The sequence below is a fragment of the Babylonia areolata genome, chromosome 15 (genome assembly GCF_041734735.1).
Source record: "Babylonia areolata isolate BAREFJ2019XMU chromosome 15, ASM4173473v1, whole genome shotgun sequence".
Lineage (NCBI taxonomy): Eukaryota > Metazoa > Mollusca > Gastropoda > Neogastropoda > Buccinidae > Babylonia > Babylonia areolata.
Window position 1 is genome coordinate 26,693,184 of NC_134890.1, and position 19,248 is coordinate 26,712,431.

Here is a 19,248-nt window from a genome sequence, read left to right on the forward strand (position 1 = left end):
TTAGTAGGATCCTGGCAAGTATCTTGCCTGCGATGGAGAGCAAGGAAATGCCCCGATGGTTATCACAGGCGTGCCGGTTCCCCTTTCGCTTGTACAAGTGAATGATAGATGCATCTTTGAAATCCTGGGGGATCGTCTCTTCTTTCCATATGAGTGAGTACAGCTGATGGATCTTCTCAGTCAGCACAGTGCCTCCATCCTTGTAGACCTCTGCTGGTATGGAGTCTGAGCCAGGTGCTTTGCCACTGGATAGCAGACGGATTGCTTTCTGGGTCTCAAGAAGTGTTGGTGGATCGTCCAGTGCTTCGTTGATGGGGACTTGTGGGAGACGGTCTCCCACAAATAAAAAGTAACCACTTCAACAATCACACACACATACACAAAAATTACAGGGACATTACCTTGTCAAGCTGAAGACTTTTCTTGCTTTCAGTCAGCCTGTTCTTGGTTATTATTCATGAACCATCATTTTGTCTCATTGTGAACTGTCTCTTTATCTTAGCCCCACCATTAGTGTCTCTGTTGTTGAAATAGAATTATAAACTTAACAGTCACTTGCTTTCAATCTCTGCTGTTTAATTTGTTAAGAAAATGACAAGCTAAAAGTAAAACACAATAATATAAGCAAAATGACTGCTGTGGACTGATGTAGTTGTACTTGCAGTGTCTGGTTTCTCTTGACTGCTGCTTGCTTCGATTGCTGCTTGAGAATGCTTGCCATCTACATTTCTTGGTTCTTAACATCTGCTGCTGAAGATGTTTAAGTTTTGGGGCCTGTAATCCATTTTAACAAAGATATTCTGATGCCAGTTTCGCCACCTTGAATTGACAGGAATATCGAAAGTTATCTGATGCATGCACAAGAAACAAGGGACACAACTCCAAACATTTAGTATAATCTGCTCTGCATTGATAGCATTAATACCAAGTCAGCAATACTGAAGACTGACCAATTAATTAAAACTTGACCAAAAAAAACAACAAAAAACAAAACAAAACTGTGTGCATCCTTGTGGCGTACAGTACTGAAAACTAAGGGTCCTTTTCAGATTTTTGTGCATGAAGGATGTGCTATAATGTGTCATGGGAAACAGTTGTTGAAGTGGTTTTGTAAAATTATTGTTGATTTTCTGTTTCCTTTTTTGACGCACGTGTGTAAACAAAATGAGTCTATGTTTTAACCCGGTGTTCGGTGTGTGTGTGTGTGTGTGTGTGTGTGTGTGTGTGTGTCCGTGGTAAACTTTAACATTGCCATTTTCTTTGCAAATACTTTGTCAGTTGACACCAAATTTGGCATAAAAATAGGAAAAATTCAATTCTTTCCAGTCATCTTGTTTAAAACAATATTGCACCTCTGGGATGGGCATAAAAAATTTTAAAAAAGAAGTCAAATTATATGCAAACTGAATTTAATGTTAGATTTATATTTGTTTTTTATTCTCTAAACTAGGCACTTTGATCTGATATTCTGACACAACAAGAGCAGTCATTTTTATCATTTTTTTTGTTCAAACAGGAACTTCTTTTGCTAAGCATGGAAGTTATATTTTGCATGTCTTTGGTGCAGATAGTAAAAAAGGGAAATCAATCTGCAATTAATGCTAGGGGGCTTAATTTGCATTAAACTGATCTTTGTCATCTTAAACATTACATTTTGAAATTATACTCAATACATAAAAAAGCTTGTGTGTTTTACTCTCAGTGTACAGGGCTTTCACTATGTTCATTCACCCAAGTGGTCTTTTTCGTAAAATACTAAAATCAATATGACGAGTGGACTTTATAGATCTATTTGCTCAGCCCTGAAGATCATGGACAAAAACCAATTGCTTACACATATTTATACATATTCAAAGCATGTGCTCATATTCTTCGCGAACGTGAACGACGCCTTTTTGTTTCAAGTTGTTGACCTGCCCGTTCCATCCTATATTCAGTCGCGGACAATACACGATAACATGTGATGGAAAGTTGGAGAAGGAGATCGTTAAATATTTATTCAGAGAAAGATTTGTGAACGCCTCATCACTTACTGGCTTATGCCCCAAACTACTATAAAAATATCCACAGAATCAGTCGGAATTCACAGTTAAAACTAATAAACCATGAGAGTTAATACCCTTGAATTGATGAAACGTAAAAATTTCCAGTCTTGACTTTTCTCAAAATGAAGTCCTTTTCACTTCATACGACGTTTAGAAGTACTTGTACTTGGCTCTACATGTTATTAGTTAAACAAAATACTCAATTTTCATATCAACTTTAAAACTATAAAACTAGAATGAACATAAAAGAGAAATTGAATTGACCGTGTCAACCGGGTGTAAATAAACTTGTACTTCTATCTAGATTCAGAGAAAACGGCTAAATGTTGCAGTGTGATTGCGGCGATAGCCACGTCTCCTTTACCGCGGACTTATAAGAATTTTTAATTGCCCTTAAAGATTTTTTGAATGCCCAAGATACACCAGAATAATATGATTTAAACAGCGTTCTCACTGCGAATACCGCAATCGATTTATCGCCCTTTAAAAAAGCATGTTTAAATATTATATTTTTGTACGTCAGCTAAGGAGCCCCGATAGTGTAATGGGTAAGACAGTTTCTTCTCAACCGAACACGCGGGGTTCGAATCTGTGGTTAGGATTTTTTTTTCTTTTTCGTTTAACCCGAAGCTTTATAATAACAAACACAGAACACATTTTAACGATTAGATTTTTATTTTGAAGTATATCACAAGTGAGTCTTGAAGGCCTTGCCTCTCTTGTCTTCCCTGTTTCTGTTTTTAATTAACAAACCGTATTTGAAAGAGGGATGGGGCAGGGGAACAGATGACAGGGGATAGGCTAAAGAAGAAATTTGCAATTTTGGAGTATATATTAGGGGGAGAAAAGGAGTTGAATTTGAAGGAGGATGTGTCACTATTTATTGAACAGTAACATTCATTCTAATCTACCTAAACTGCACTTCCTGACAAATAAAATCATCTCATCTTCCAACTGGGAAAATTTAGTGATGTCATTGTCCGATTGCTTGTTTTGGTGCAAATGTACATGACCGATGATTGAGTTTGTAAAGGTGCATTTGTTTCCTCGCTCTGAGTATGAATATAATTATTGAGATCCTGTGTTGTCACTGTGAATGTAGGTATTGACTACATGGTTACAGTTGTTAAGTGTTTAGAAATATGTGACAGCTTGCTGTGAGTGTAAAGGGTCACTTGATGTCTTGTTGTATGAAGATTCATGTGTTTGATTAAATTCACATTGCAAATGAACACATTTATTTCCTGTGAGTAATGTCCGGTGTGGTGAGTTGCTGGGAGTTTATGGTCCCGCTTGGTGCAGGTGTAAAGTCTCATGTGATGACTTCTTGAAAGTGCAAGGACACAATCATATGTTTGCTGTGGATGTACAAGCCTGATATTATGATTATGTAATTGCAGCTGCATGATTTGTTTTCCATGTTGTACTGTACTAAGAAAACCAACTATGTTCTAACCAGGTGGGTCTACGCAAAGGCATCCGAGGGTCTGCTCTTGATGGAAGTGGCATGCACACAGTGCTCAGTGTAGACAGAGGTTAGTAACCATTCTGAGGGACATCATGTTCCCAGGATCTGACAACGTGTTTCTAATGAGAAAAAATAGTAGTTGCTGCTTTTGCACAGTTGGCATATTGTCCTAATGTGGTTTTGTAATCAATAGCGTCGATGTATATGTAGTCCCTCCATCAATGAGTTTGTTTTCATTCACCTGTCAGTGGGATAGAGATATGCAAAATGTTATTGGCAGATTTTCCTGAATTTTATGATCTCATCTGTGGACCAAGGCCCAGTGATCAGATTTAGGTGATGATATACTGGTATATAGGTCTTCGCAAGTTTTGAAGAATTCTTCACATTAATGAGATAAGGCAAAAAGTAATAGTTAATGTGATACTGGTGAATTTTCAGAAAACTTTGAAGAATAGTGGATACTGGCAAATAAAGATCCTTGCCTTGTTGCAAGATGTTGGGTTTGGTTTTTTGTGTGAATAACTATAGTTGTATTCTCTTCAGTGTGTATCTGTATTTTTGTTGAAAGAAAATCAGAAAATTGATTTTTTTTATAGATAGGATCCCACATTAAAAAAACAAAAAAGGTATATCAATATGAAATGCTAATGCTTTTTTTTTTTTTTAATTTTTAGAACATTAAAACAGTCAGAATAGAATTAGTGCTTCAGCAGATTGTTTTTTTTTAAATTTTAATTTTTTAAATTTTTTTATTGAAAGGATTACTCATGTCAACAGTTTCTTTCTGACTTAATGCTATTTTCAGCTTCAGAAATGGGCGGACTGGCAGCGGATCCCCTATCCAGACTGATCTTCTGCGCCTCTGACGAATGCCATATTGAAAGTATTGTTTTTGTCAACGATTTCTTTCTGTCTTCATTTTTTTTTCTTAGATTCAACTGTGGGCGGGCTGGCAGTGGATCCCCTGTCCAGACTGATCTTCTACACAGATGCAGGGAGGGATATTATCGCCATGCTGACCATGTCCACGTTTGCTCACAAGACCATCATCAACACAAGTCTGGACAAACCCCGAGCCATTGTGCTTAACACTGCTGATGGGTGAGTGTTTTTGGTGGTGGTTGTTTTTTTTCCTGGTTAATACTGCACTCTTAATAAACAGGCCAGGGTTCCTTATTTTGTAAAAATGAAGTGTTTTGTCTGTATGTTTTCATAACAATAACTCAATATATCGAAAAAGGGCATGATAAAATGCAGCCTGCTTTGCTGCTAGCAGATCTCTCTCTCTCTCTCTTTGTCTCTGTCTCTCTATGTCTCTCTGTCTCTCTGTTATTGTGTTAGTGTGTGTGTGCGTGTGTGTGTAACTCGCTTCCGTTTCCTACAGATGTGAGCGATGTTGTGTCTCTCAGTTTGATGCTGTGTTATACTTGTACATTATACATGTATTAAATATAACTGCATTTATATGCGTATGTGTTTGTGTATCTCTTAGATCAACGGCAGATGTGCGAGTCGGCCAAAGTGCTAATGTCTTCACCGTTGGAAAATAAAGATTCATTCATTCATTCTCTCTTTCTCTCTCTCTCTCTCTCTCTCTTTTTTTCTTCTCTTCTGTCTCTGTCTGTCTGTCTGTCTATCTCTCTCTCCAGTGTTTAGTATGAACATCGTCTTTGTAAGAAGTGTCATCAGTATAAAAGAGAGCAAATGGATGGCTCTGGATTATGGTGACAGTCCTGTCTCCCTGTGGAGAACAAACCCAATTCAGCTCAAAGCATATTAGCCTTCTTTTCTGCGTTCGTTCAGAGGATATGTTAAAAACATTGGAATTTAGATTAGAATAAGATATATCACATGAAATAATATATATCACATCTCTGTTGTCGGTTTATTGGGGAAGAAATGTGAATGTGGCTGGATTTGGTAAACTGGAGATTAATGACTACTTTTGATAAAAATCTTGCATCTTAAAAACATGGATTTATCTTTCCCTTGCACAATTACTTTGTGTGATAGACTTGTGGATTTCCCACTACGTCTATTTTTATTTAACCTCAACACAACTTTTTTTTTCCGCATGCTTTAAAGTGTTTCTTTTCTGAGAGTCCTGTACCCTCCTAGAATCCGCCAAACTTTAAAATCTTAAATAGAGCAGTACAAATTTAATGATTATTGAGGAAAACGTGAGCAGGGAAATGACTCTTCTGTCATAAGACAACTGTACAAAGATAAAGAAAAAAAAGAAGAAAGAAGAGAGGGGGTTGCGGCCAGAGGGAATGCAAACCCTGCGAAGACAGCAACTGGGATCATTTGAATTGTCTCAAAGCAGAGAGCTGTTTGTTGCGCTTGACAAGTATGTGTGTGTGCGCATGTGTGTGTGTGTGTGTTGTGTGTGTGTGTGTGTGTGTGTGTGTGTGTGTGTGTGTGTGTGTGTGTGCATGTGTGTACAGAGTGATGTTCTGGACGGACTGGGGAGCGGCCGAGAAGATAGAAAGAGCCAACTATGACGGCAGTGACAGAAGGACCCTGGTCAATACGGTTCTCTTTGCCCCCAATGCCTTGGCTCTAGATGTTCCAAGTATGTAACAGTTGTTAGAGAGAGAGAGAGAGAGAGAGAGAGAGAGAGAGAGAGAGAGAGAGAGAGAGAGAGAGAGAGAGAGAGAGAGTTCAAACATGAGAGATGTGTTTTAATTGTTTGGTTATCCATTTATGAAAGGAAAAAAATTGTCTTAATACATTCTCAATACATTCAATGTTCCATGCATTACGTCCCTTAGCAGTCTTCTTTGTTTCATTTCATTAGCATTTGCCAGTCTTCATTTAAATGCTAACTATAAAAATGTCGCAAGATCAGAGGTAAATGGCGTAGAAAGTTTTCATGAACATGGGTTAAAGTCTTCCTGACAAACCAGTTTATCCTTGATGTAATGTGCACCTTTTGGATAGTAAATCAAATGTTGGTACTCCCTTCTGCTTTTAGTGGTACAGAATGTACCTTTTATTGGCTCACATGTGTGTTTACACAACAAGTACTTCCTCTTGTGGGAGGAAGGTGGCAGAATGGTTAAGACGCTTACCTGCCAGTACAGAGAGTCTGTGAGGATCTGGGTTTGAATCCCGCCCTCGCCCTTTTTCCCAAATTTGACTGGAAAACAAACTGAGAGTATAGTCATTCAGATGGGACGATGAACCGAGGTCCCGTGTGCAGCGTGCACTTGGTACACTGAGAATAGAAAACCCATGGAAACGAGAGTGTTATCCTCTGGCAAAAGTATGTAGAAGAAATCCACTTTGATAGGTACACAAATATAAACATGCAGTCAAGGCCTGACTAAGCGTGCTGGGTTATGCAGCTGGTCAGGCATCTGCCTAGCAGATGTGGTGTAGCGTATGTATGGATTTGTCCAAACGCAGTGAGGCCTCTTTGAAAAACTGAAATTGGAAAGTTTTGAAACTGTATATATATGATAGTCAGTCGTGTCCGACTATAACCATCAGAACAGCAGAGGAGGCAACTGCTGTTCCGACTATTTGGGCTAGAATTTGATTATAGTGGAGAGTGTCTTGCCCAAGTTACATCCCCACTTTCTCGGCCAAGAGGGTTTTAGGACAGTCGGCGTTGGGATGGTTCCCAAAGGCCAACTAGCCCACAAGGCTGCAGCACTAAGAGCCAGTGCAATTTTGCCTCCTAGTTTGAGAGTCATAGTCCTTCACAAAAGACTAAGCTGTAAATGATTTCTTATTGACTGGAGAAACCACTGATAATACAGCTCTCACTTTGCTGTTGGCCCAAATGTAAACTTATGTCAATCTGTGATATAAGCCGAATGTTGGGCCTTTTGAAACTGTACTTCCTCTTTAAGCACATGAAACACTTGTATGTAATCACATGCACATACACACACACACACACACACACATGCGCACTCCAGCACAGCAGGTTATAACACAAACACCAACATCACAGTGATCTGTGCATGGGGTTCCAGACAATCGCCTGTACTGGGTGGACGCCGGAACAGACATGGGGGAAGTGTCAGACATGGATGGAAGGAACAGACGTCCAATTCTGCTTATGAGCAGTTCTCACTACTTCTTTGGACTGGCACTTCTGCACGACTTCCTCTACATCACGGACTGGAATACAGGGTAAGTAGAAAGTACAACCATGAGGGGAAAACTGTTAGCATTTCTGCACTGTACAGTACAAGAAAAGAAGTAAGTTAATCCCTTGCTGAGAGTTAATTACCTCCTGAAGTCATAGTTGATATTTCTCTTACAGTTATAGTTTTAGTGTTGCAGATGTAACATTTTAATTTCTTTTATCATCAGGTTTGAGTATTATCAACTGTTGAGTAGCTTTAATAGATCAATATGATCAATTATTATTCAGTAATTTCAGAAAACTTTCTGATATCTTGATTTGCGACATTTTCACCTTTAAAAGTGAATAATGAGACACACACACACACACACACACACACACACACACACACACACACACACAAAATCATACCACATAACAGCTAGTAATTGCAAAGAAAATGAAACTAGAAACAAATCAGTTAAATTTCCTTAAAGAAGCATTCACAAGAAACTGGTTATAAAAATGTTCGAAGTTTATAAACATTAACAAATAGTGAAGAGTGGTAACTCTCTCCATTCACAAGGTACACAACTCGAGTACACGAGTATTCCCAAGCGTTATGGACTATGACAAGCAACACCTTCTAGTCCAAAACATATCATCTTAAAGAGCAAAAGTTAAGCTTTCTTGTCATACATGTCATGTTGCGGTTTATCAAAATTTATAAAAAAAAAATTGTTGGTTTCAAAATTAAGTAAATTTCAGTTGAGGATTTATTTTTTTTAAATGGTCATAATCGGATTCATGACTACTCTGACATCATAGTTCAGAGTCTTAGCTTTACACAGAGTGGTCATTCATTCATGTATGCTGTGCTTGTCATAGTCATAAAGAGTTTTCCAACGGTTAGTGATTGAGGTTGCTGTCAGTCGCTCCGCAAAAATGGCGCCACGGGTTGTTCTCTGCTGTATACCCTTTGCTCTTTGTATGTTTGAGGTGTATTGCAGTCAACAATCACACACTCAAAAATACAACACAGGTGCAGATTAAAAATTTGGTAATGCATTGAAATAGATTTGTATTGAGATGTATGCATCACAGGCCGTGTAACATGATCACAGATACTTATGAAATTCGGTAACATCAGCTGATGTCTTCTACCCGCATATAACGGCTAGACCTACCTCCTTTACACTTCCCCAGGTGTTGACCAAGGGAGAAAACCATGTCTGCTGCTCACACAGAAGTTGCACTGTGCTTTAGGATAGATACATTCAACCAGCTTTTGCAGGTGGGCCAGGATATACATTGTCGATGATGTTAAAGGGATGTTTTTGAAATTATCACTGTCACTTCCTCCAGCTTTTGTCACACACAGAATAAAGAAACTGAAATAAAACCCCAAGCATATGAAACTAATAACATCTGCATATTGGAGACCTTTTGTATGTAATTGTATATGAAACTGTCTTTATGAACAGAAGCAAAGACGACTCATCACTTATCCTTCGTTTTGATGTCAACACCCTCGATGTTAAAAACTTTGGACAAGTCACGGGTGACAGACGTTTCAATGACATACACGCCGTCAACCCCAGGCAGCATTCTGACGACAGTAAGCTGTGTGCATGTCAGTCTGTGTTAAACTTTGTGTGTGTGTCAGTCTGTTCTCTTGTATGTGCTGATTTTCTGTCTTTGTGTGTCTCTTCACGTGTTGTCTCTGACTGTCTTGCAGTCAGTGTTTCCCCAATTTGACATGCAGTCTTTCAGATTTGGGTTTTTGCATCAACATATTCGTATGGTTTCCTGATTTTTTTCAGTTGATCTTTAGTAACAGTGAAATGGTGAGAGATGGGTCGTCTGTTGATTCAACAGAATCTGCTCTCTACAAGTGATGTTAGATGATCAGATAGATTTGTCTTTGCGTGCATGTGTGCGCTTGCGCGCATAACTTTAGCCTTGTTTTACGTCGTCCAGGTGTCAACGGATGCGGAAAGAACAACGGAGGTTGTGATGCGTTCTGCGTACCGTTGCCAAGCAACAGCAGCAAGTGCATGTGCCCTGATGGACAGACTCTGACCAGTGACCAGCGCTCCTGTGTGGACGGTAATGATGATAATAATGTTATTGTTAATAATAATATTATTATTATTATTAGTGGTAGCAGTCATAGTGGTATTGTTATTAAATATTCTTCTGTTCTTTCTCTCTCTCTTTCTCTTCACCGAACTCTGTATGTCTTAACAGAGCCACACACAATGATGTCATCAACCCCGTCAACAGCTGCATCAAGAACGATCGTGTCGACAACCCCATCACTTGCTACACCAGCACCAGCTGATTTTTCCGTGCTTGTCACCACAGCTGACACACAGCCCTTCAAAACGAATGGAGATGGCGAGATGACCTTGACCTGTGACCCCAACATGGCTGTAGACGTAACATCTTATGTCTGGAACGTGCCTTGCACGAGACAGACAGAGAACACGTGCGTGTTCACACCTCGTCCAGCAGAGGATGATGGGAAGACAGTCACGTGCACGGTAACGACCTCTGACGGCTGGATCAGATCGGGTGAACTGAAGATTGAACTGAACTGTGAGTGGACTGCTGGTGTGTGTGTTTGAAACAAGAACAACAAAATTTCTGCCTGTGAAAAGGATGGTACACACTTTTCAATAACAACTTGAACAAGCTCCTCTTTCATATTTATCTGCAAATACGGAGCATGAGAAAATTACCTTTATATCAGCAACCTGTGATATATATATATATATATATATATATATATATGTGTGTGTGTGTGTGTGTGTGTGTGTGTGTGTGTGTGTGTGTGTGTGTGTATCTGTGTGTGTGTGTGTGTGTGTGTGTGTGTGTGTGTGTGCAGCTTAGCAACAGTTGCTCAACAAGTCGTGTAATAAGCAGAGTTGGTAGAATGATATTTACACATTAATAGCAAAACCTGTCCGTTTCATCCTCTTTATTGTGACATGGAGAGGAAAGTAAGAGGTCAAAAGTCATGGTCATTTGTTGGCAAATTGAAATCAATCATTTCACTGTGAGCCTGTGTATATGTGTCAGAAAGCACAACTTTTCTGCAGTGTTGACAAAGGTCACAGTATACCACTCTGCCACCTTACCGCGTCATCCCTCCCTCTTCTCACTGGTCGTTTTATCTGTTGTGTTTGGTTTGTGGCCGTTGGGTGTGCAGACTTACAGCCCTGCTGTGGCCGTTGGGTGTGCAGTCTTACAGTCCTGCTGTGGTTGTTGGGTGTGCACTCTTACTGTCCTGCTGTGGCCGTTGGGTGTGCAGTCTTACAGTCCTGCTGTGGTTGTTGGGTGTGCACTCTTACTGTCCTGCTGTGGTTGTTGGGTGTGCAGTCTTACTGTCCTGATATAGTTGTTGGGTGTGCAGTCTTACAGCCCTGCTGTGGTTGTTGGGTGTGCAGTCTTACTGTCCTGATATAGTTGTTGGGTGTGCAGTCTTACAGCCCTGCTGTGGCCGTTGGGTGTGCAGTCTTACAGCACTGCTGTGGTTGTTGGGTGTGCAGTCTTACAGCCCTGCTGTGGTTGTTGGGTGTGCAGTCTTACGGTCCTGTTGTGGTTGTTGGGTGTGCAGTCTTACTGTCCTGTTGTGGTTGTTGGGTGTGCATTCTTACAGCCCTGCTATGGTTGCTGCGTGTGCACTCTTACAGCCCTGCTGTGGTTGTTGGGTGTGCACTCTTACTGTCCTGCTGTGGTTGTTGGGTGTGCAGTCTTACTGTCCTGCTGTGGTTGTTGGGTGTGCAGTCTTACTGTCCTGATATAGTTGTTGGGTGTGCAGTCTTACAGCCCTGCTGTGGTTGTTGGGTGTGCACTCTTACTGTCCTGCTGTGGTTGTTGGGTGTGCAGTCTTACTGTCCTGATATAGTTGTTGGGTGTGCAGTCTTACAGCCCTGCTGTGGTTGTTGGGTGTGCAGTCTTACTGTCCTGATATAGTTGTTGGGTGTGCAGTCTTACAGCCCTGCTGTGGTTGTTGGGTGTGCAGTCTTACTGTCCTGATATAGTTGTTGGGTGTGCAGTCTTACAGCCCTGCTGTGGCGGTTGGGTGTGCAGTCTTACAGCACTGCTGTGGTTGTTGGGTGTGCAGTCTTACAGCCCTGCTGTGGTTGTTGGGTGTGCAGTCTTACAGCCCTGCTGTGGTTGTTGGGTGTGCAGTCTTACGGTCCTGTTGTGGTTGTTGGGTGTGCAGTCTTACTGTCCTGTTGTGGTTGTTGGGTGTGCATTCTTACAGCCCTGCTATGGTTGTTGGGTGTGCACTCTTACAGCCCTGCTGTTGTTGTTGGGTGTGCACTCTTACAGCCCTGCTGTTGTTATTGGGTGTGCAGTCTTACAGACCTGCTGTTGTTGTTGGGTGTGCACTCTTACAGCCCTGCTGTTGTTATTGGGTGTGCAGTCTTACAGCCCTGCTGTTGTTGTTGGGTGTGCACTCTTACTGTCCTGCTGTGGCCGTTGGGTGTGCAGTCTTACAGCCCTGCTGTGGCCGTTGGGTGTGCAGTCTTACAGCCCTGCTGTGGTTTTTGGGTGTACACTCTTACTGTCCTGCTGTGGCCGTTGGGTGTGCAGTCTTACAGCCCTGCTGTGGTCGTTGGGTGTGCAGTCTTACTGTCCTGGTGTGGTTGTTGGGTGTGCACTCTTACAGCCCTGCTGTGGTTGTTGGGTGTGCACTCTTACAGCCCTGCTGTGGTTGTTGGGTGTGCACTCTTACAGCCCTGCTGTTGTTGTTGGGTGTGCACTCTTACAGCCCTGCTGTTGTTGTTGGGTGTGTACTCTTACAGCCCTGCTGTTGCTGTTGGGTGTTCCTGTTGGGTGTGCTGTCTTACTGTCCTGTTGTGGTTGTTGGGAGTACGCTTGTAAAGCCCTGCTGTGGTTGTCGGTTATGCACTCTTTCAGGCCTGCTGTTGTTGTTGGGTGTGCACTCTTACAGCCCTGCTGTTGTTGTTGGGTGTGCACTCTTACAGCATTGCTCTTCTTGTTGGGTGTGCACTCTTACAACCCTGCTCTGGTTGTTGAGTGAGAGCTCCTACAATCCCACGTAGGTTGTTGGGTGAGCACTCTCACAGCCCTGCTGTGGTTGTTTGGTGTGCACATTTACAGCCCTGTTCTGGTTGTTGGCTATATCCTGTATTTTGTTTTAGCTATTCACTAGCTTCACTAACATCAACCCCCTTACAACTGGAAATGAAGATATCGTAAAAAGCTGGGATTGTATTGTCTAGTTATATCAGAATTATGGTGTGGTCATTCCATAGTTTTGAAATTGCTTCACATGAATTTGCAGCATTAACTGCAATCAGTGAATATGAATATCAAGAAAAAGTTAAAACAACTTAATCTTGCACACACACACACACACACACACACACACACACACACACACACACACACACACACACATATGTGTGTGTGTGTGTGTGTGTGTGTGTGTGTGTGTGTGTGTGTGTGTGTGTGTGTGTGTGTGTAATTATGTAGTGTAATATGCATAGTCTCTGAATCTGTTTTATATTATTGTGCGCTAAATCATTATTTTTCTTCTTCTTTCTTGTTTGAGTTATTGCACGTGCGCGCGTGTGTGTGTTTGTTTGATATTTATTGCAAAGCACTTTGAGAGAGGAAAGCACTTTGAGAGAGGAAAGCGCTCAACAAATGTCCATTATTGTTGTTATTATTATTATTATTGTTTAATGTTTAATGTTTATTGTAAAGCACTTTCAGATCTCTTTAAGGGAGGAAAGCACTCAAGAAATGTCCAGTATTGTAATTATTATTATTATCATTATTATTTGGTCAATGATTTTCTGTGAGAGATCAAGACAAGTGAATCAAAGTTGCATTTCTAACACACGCAGTGAGTTCGGATGATGGCATCGCTGTTTCATATCATTCATGAGCTCAGAGGTAAATTTGAAATGGGTGTGTTCAGAATATAAAACACCATTTCCTTTTAATCTATACATAACTACCTGCATTATCAGTACACATAAAGGCATATGTAGGTCAGCATTGTGGAAAATCTGAGGAAGAAGAAGTCCCAAATGTGTTGATGGTTGAAAGGATTACTCTGTCATATCACAGCCAATATTTTTAGAGTCTACTGTTGAACACGTCCATGGTGTATACTGCACGCTTCTTTGTTTGACTGTTTGACTGACTGTGTCCCACATGTCCCTGTCTGTGCACAGACCCTCCTCAAGAGGCTCCCACCATCAACGGTCATTCCGAGGACACGGTGTACCAGCAAGGAGACAGTCTACCCATGACCTGTTCTGTCCACGGCGGCAAACCTTTGGTGACGTCGGTGTACTTTACCTGCGGCACCCATGAAGATACCACCCCGGATATCTTCAGCACGACAGAGGTACACAGCCTTCTCTCCATCGCTGCACTGACAGTGGAGGATGACGGGAAGACATGTTTCTGTACGGCGAAATGGGAAGACACCGACTGGTACAAGCTGAGCGCCACGGCAGTCCTCAGAGTGCGAGGTAAGCCATCATCGTCATCTTCTTCATCCTCTTCATATCAGGGAGAAAGGTTGCGAATGGTTAAGATGCTCATCTGCCAAATCAGTGTCCTTGAGGGTTTGAGTTCCATTCCTGCTCTCACCCTTTCTCCCAATTTTATTGACTCACTTGTGTAAACAAAGTGAGTCTATGTTTTAACCCGGTGTTCGGTTGTGTGTGTGTGTGTGTGTGTGTGTGTGTGTGTGTGTGTGTGAGTGAGTGGGCAGGGGAATGAGCTAGGGGAATTATAATGGGCATTTGTGTGCATGCATGGATGTATGTAGAGAGAGGGTGGTAACTTGACACACAGGCTAAGAACTAATGCATGGTTATGCAGATTTTTGAAACCGTCACCACTATGTATTTGTGGTAAGACCCTTGACATCCCACATTTTTTGCTCGAATGTCCAGATACACATTTACATTTCAAATCCCTTCATGATATGATTACATCCTTTAATCTTCCATTAGTCATGTCCAGCGTTTTTCACCCTAGCAAAGAAAATGGTTGGTCTCTGACAAAAACCGCAGTTGACCTAATTAAAAGCCATCCAATTGGTCGGTTTTTCTAATTTGTTTCATCCCCTTTCTGTTGCAGAGGTTCCCCTCTGTTTTATTTAGTCCAAAGTAGTGTTTCGTTTTGGGTGATAGCGTCAGATTTACTTGTAGAGCAAAGTTCCCATTATTCTAATTAGTGGAACTGTTCGACCCTAACATGTAATATGTCGTCTTGATTACATTACGAAACCTTAATTTGATGAGAAAGAGTGAGAGACAGTGTGAGTGTGTGTGTGTGTATGTGTGTGTGTGTGTGTGTGTGTGTGTGTGTGTGTGTGTGTGTGTGTGTGTGTGTGAGTGTGTGTGTGAGTGAGTGGGCAGGGGAATGAGGTAGGGGAATTATAATGGGCATTTGTGTGCATGCATGGATGTATGTAGAGAGAGGGTGGGGGAGAAACGTATGTGAGTATGGGGGTGCGTTAGAATATTTTTGGGAGATAATGATATTAATGAAATTTGGTACCTTGATTTGTTAAATATGTTTTTTTTTTTTTTTTTTTTTTTTTTTTTTTTTTTAAATCATACCTTCCTCAAATCAGAATTTCCTTGTGTTGCTCAGTTAATATTTTATTCAAATGGTTGCGAAAATGTCAGTACAACAAACAGTTAATCTGACAATAAATGGTTTCAGTCAGTGTGTGTGTGTCTGTGTGTCCGTGGTAAATTTTAACATTGACATTTTCTCTGCAAATACTTTGTCAGTTGACACCAAATTTGGCATAAAAATAGGAAAAATTCAGTTCTTTCCAGTCATCTTGTTTAAAACAAGATTGCACCTATGGGATGGGCACAAAAAAATACAAAAGAAGCCTAATTATATGCAAACTGCATTTAATGTTATATTTATATTTTTTGTATTCTCTAAACTTGGCACTTTGACCTCGTATTCTGACACAACAACAAGAGGAGTCATTATTATCATTTTTTGTTCAAACAGGAACTTCTTTTGCTAAGCATGGAAGTTTTTTTATTTTATTTTGCAAACGTTTTGGTGCAGATAGTAAAAAAGGGAAATTACTCTGCAATTAATGCTAGGGGTCTTAATTTGTCACAAGTGAGTCTTGAAGGTCTTGCTTCTCTTGTTTTTTTTTCACTAGGAAATCAAACTGGCAACAAAAGGGTTGCCCTGTGACAAAACCCTGTTGAAGACATCCACTCTGATTGGTACACAAATATATATGCATGCACTCAAGGCCTGACTAAGGGCGTTGGGATATGCCGCAGGTCAGGCATCAGCTTAGTAGATGTGAGAAACGGAAACTTCTTCTTATTCCTGCTTTTGCGATTCCTACACCTCCTGCTACAGCTACAACAACTACTACTACTCTTCCTCCTCAAGACATCATATTTGTTGAAACGTGTGTGCTTACACTGTGAATTTGAATCAATTGTGTGTAAATGAAAACAGCATTTCATGTCTAAAACCATCACAGCTTGCTGGATGGCCCTCCTGCCACACTCCCCTCACCCCCAAATTCAGTGACAAAATACAATGGAAAATAATCAACTGTGTATTGAAAATGAAACTGCAGAATTGCCAACCTTACCGTTTTCTGCAGAATTAATCTCCTGTCGGTTGTACTTGATTCTCCTGTTCCGTTCGCCATAAGAATCCCACTTTCACCAAAGAAAAAAAAGATAATAAAAACGAGCAAGGCAAGGCCTTCAAGACTGACTTGTGATACACTTTTAAAAAATCCAAGCTTTTTATGTATTGAGTATAATGCATTTACTGTTATATTTATATCTTTTGTATTCTCTAAACTTGGCACTTTGATCTGATATTCGACCCAACAAAAGATCTGTCATTATTATCATTTTTTGTTCAAACAGAAACTTCCTTTGCTAAGCATGGAAGTTTTATTTATTGCAAACGCTTTGGTGTAGACAGTAAAACAAGGGAAATTACTCTGCTGGGAACTTAGTTTGCTTTAAACTGATCTTTCTCATCTTAAACATTACATTTTGAAATTATACTCAATACATAAAAAGCTTGGATTTTTTTTAAAAAGTGCATCACAAGTGAGTCTTGAAGGCCTTGCCTCTCTTGTTTCAAAATGCAATGTTTAAGATGAGAAAGATCAGTTTAAAGCAAATTAACTCCACTAGCATTACAGAGTAATTTCCCTTTTTTACTATCTGCACCAAAACGTTTGCAAAATAAATAAAACTTCCATGCTTAGCAAAAGAAGTTCCTGTTTGAACAAAAAATGATAATAATGACTACTCTAGCTGTTGGGTGAGAATATCAGATCAAAGTGCCAATTTTAGAGAATACAAAAAATATAAATATAACAGTAAATGCAGTTTGCATATAATTAGGCTTCATTCTTTATTTTTTTGTGCTCATCCCATAGGCGCAATATTGTTTTAAACAAAATGACTGGAAAGAACTGAAGTTTTCCTATTTTTATGCCAAATTTGGTGTCAACTGACAAAGTATTTGCAGAGAAAATGTCAATGTTAAAGTTTACCACGGACACACAGACACACACACACACACACACACACACACACACACACAGACACACACAGACACACACACACACACACACACACACACACACACACAGACAACCGAACACTGGGTTAAAACATAGACTCACTTTGTTTACACAAGTGAGTCAAAAAAGGATAAAAGATGACAATAAGAAGGACAAAGGGCAAAGTGACTGTCATTTTGTTTATGGTTAAATATGTTTCTAAAAGATTTTTGAAAAAAGAGCGGCTTGATTTTCTTGTTCGAATGGTTGCATTTTGTCATTGTACATACTTATCCATATTGTCAGTGCTTTTTTTCTTTTAGTTTTGCTGCCCCTTCAACCATGCCACGTGTAGTTTCATGAGCTCATTACGGCTTGAAAGCAGTTAAATTCACTCTCTCAGTCTCTGTCTTGCTCTCTCTGTCTCTTTCTCTGTGTCTGTCTGCCTGTCTATCTGTCTCTTTGTCTCTATCTCTGTACTGTTATATTGTTTCCACATAGGGCAGCCAGAATTGTCAGTGCAACTCCCTTTTGCACGTTTTTTTCACCATGCACCAATGTTCACTGTTCCATTACACACCTTGCACAATGTTAACACACCCTGGTACAACACATTGCTCAATGTTCACTGTTCCATTACACACCTTGCACAATGTTACCACACCCTGTTATAACACATTGCTCAATGTTTACTGTTCCATTATATACCAGGCACAATGTTCACGGTTCCATTATATACCAGGCACAATGTTCACTCTTCCATTATACAAGGTGCATAATGTTCGCTGTTCCATTACACACCATGCACAATGTTAACACACCATGCACAGTGGTCACTGTTCCATTACACACCATGCACAATGTTAACACACCATGGTACAACACATTGCACAATGTTCACTGTTCCATTACACTCCTTGCACAATGTTACCACACCCTGTTACAACACATTGCTCAATGTTCACTGTTCCATTATATACCAGGCACAATGTTCACTGTTCCATTATATACCAGGCACAATGTTCACTCTTCCATTATATACCAGGCGCAATGTTCACTCTTCCATTATATACCAGGCACAATATTCACTCTTCCATTATACAAGGTGCATAATGTTCGCTGTTCCATTACACACCATGCACAATGTTAACACACCATGCACAGTGTTAACACACCATGCACAATGTTAATACACCATGCGCAGTGTTAACACACCATGCACACATGATGCACAATGTTAACACACCATGCACAATATTAACACACCATGCACACACCATGCGCAATGTTAACACACCATGCACACACCATGCACAATGTTAACACACCATGCACAATGCTAACACACCATGAACACAGTATGCACAATGTTAACACACCATGCACAATATTAACACACCATGCACACAGTATGCGCAATGTTAACACACCATGCACACACCACGCACCGTTTTAACACACCATGCACACACGATGCACAATGTTAACACACCATGCACGATGTTAACACACCATGCGCAATGTTAACACACCATGGACAATGTTAACACACCATACACATACCAGGGACAATGTTAACACACCATACACACACCATACACACACCATGCACAATGTCAATACACCATGGACACACCATGCGCAATGTTAACACACCGTGCACAATGTTAACACACCATGCACACATCATGCACAATGTTAACACACCATGCACAATGTTAACACACCATGCACACACCATGCACAATGTTAACACACCATGCGCAATGTTAACACACCATGCACACACCATGCACAATGTTAACACACCGTGCACAATGTCAACACACCATGGACACACCATGCGCAATGTTAACACACCGTGCACAATGTTAACACACCATGCACACATCATGCACAATGTTAACACACCATGCACAATGTTAACACACCATGCACACACCATGCACAATGCTAACACACCATACACACACCATGCACAATGTTAACACACCATGTGCAATGTTAACACACCGTGCACAATGTTAACATATCATGCACACACTATGCACAATGTTAACACACC

General features: G+C 40.6%; 1 protein-coding gene across 2 annotated transcripts in view; it reads left to right on the forward strand.

Moving 5' to 3' along the window:
• LOC143290240 (uncharacterized) overlaps positions 1 to 19,248 on the forward strand; it is a 51,350-nt gene that overhangs the window by 23,439 nt on the left and 8,663 nt on the right. For both annotated transcript variants that reach the window (XM_076599578.1, XM_076599579.1), the window contains exons 5-12: positions 3,505 to 3,580; positions 4,449 to 4,617; positions 5,964 to 6,091; positions 7,503 to 7,662; positions 9,082 to 9,215; positions 9,578 to 9,706; positions 9,848 to 10,198; positions 13,822 to 14,124. In XM_076599578.1, coding sequence (XP_076455693.1) covers positions 3,505 to 3,580; positions 4,449 to 4,617; positions 5,964 to 6,091; positions 7,503 to 7,662; positions 9,082 to 9,215; positions 9,578 to 9,706; positions 9,848 to 10,198; positions 13,822 to 14,124 — 1,450 coding nt within the window. The remainder of the gene's footprint in view (positions 1 to 3,504; positions 3,581 to 4,448; positions 4,618 to 5,963; positions 6,092 to 7,502; positions 7,663 to 9,081; positions 9,216 to 9,577; positions 9,707 to 9,847; positions 10,199 to 13,821; positions 14,125 to 19,248) is intronic.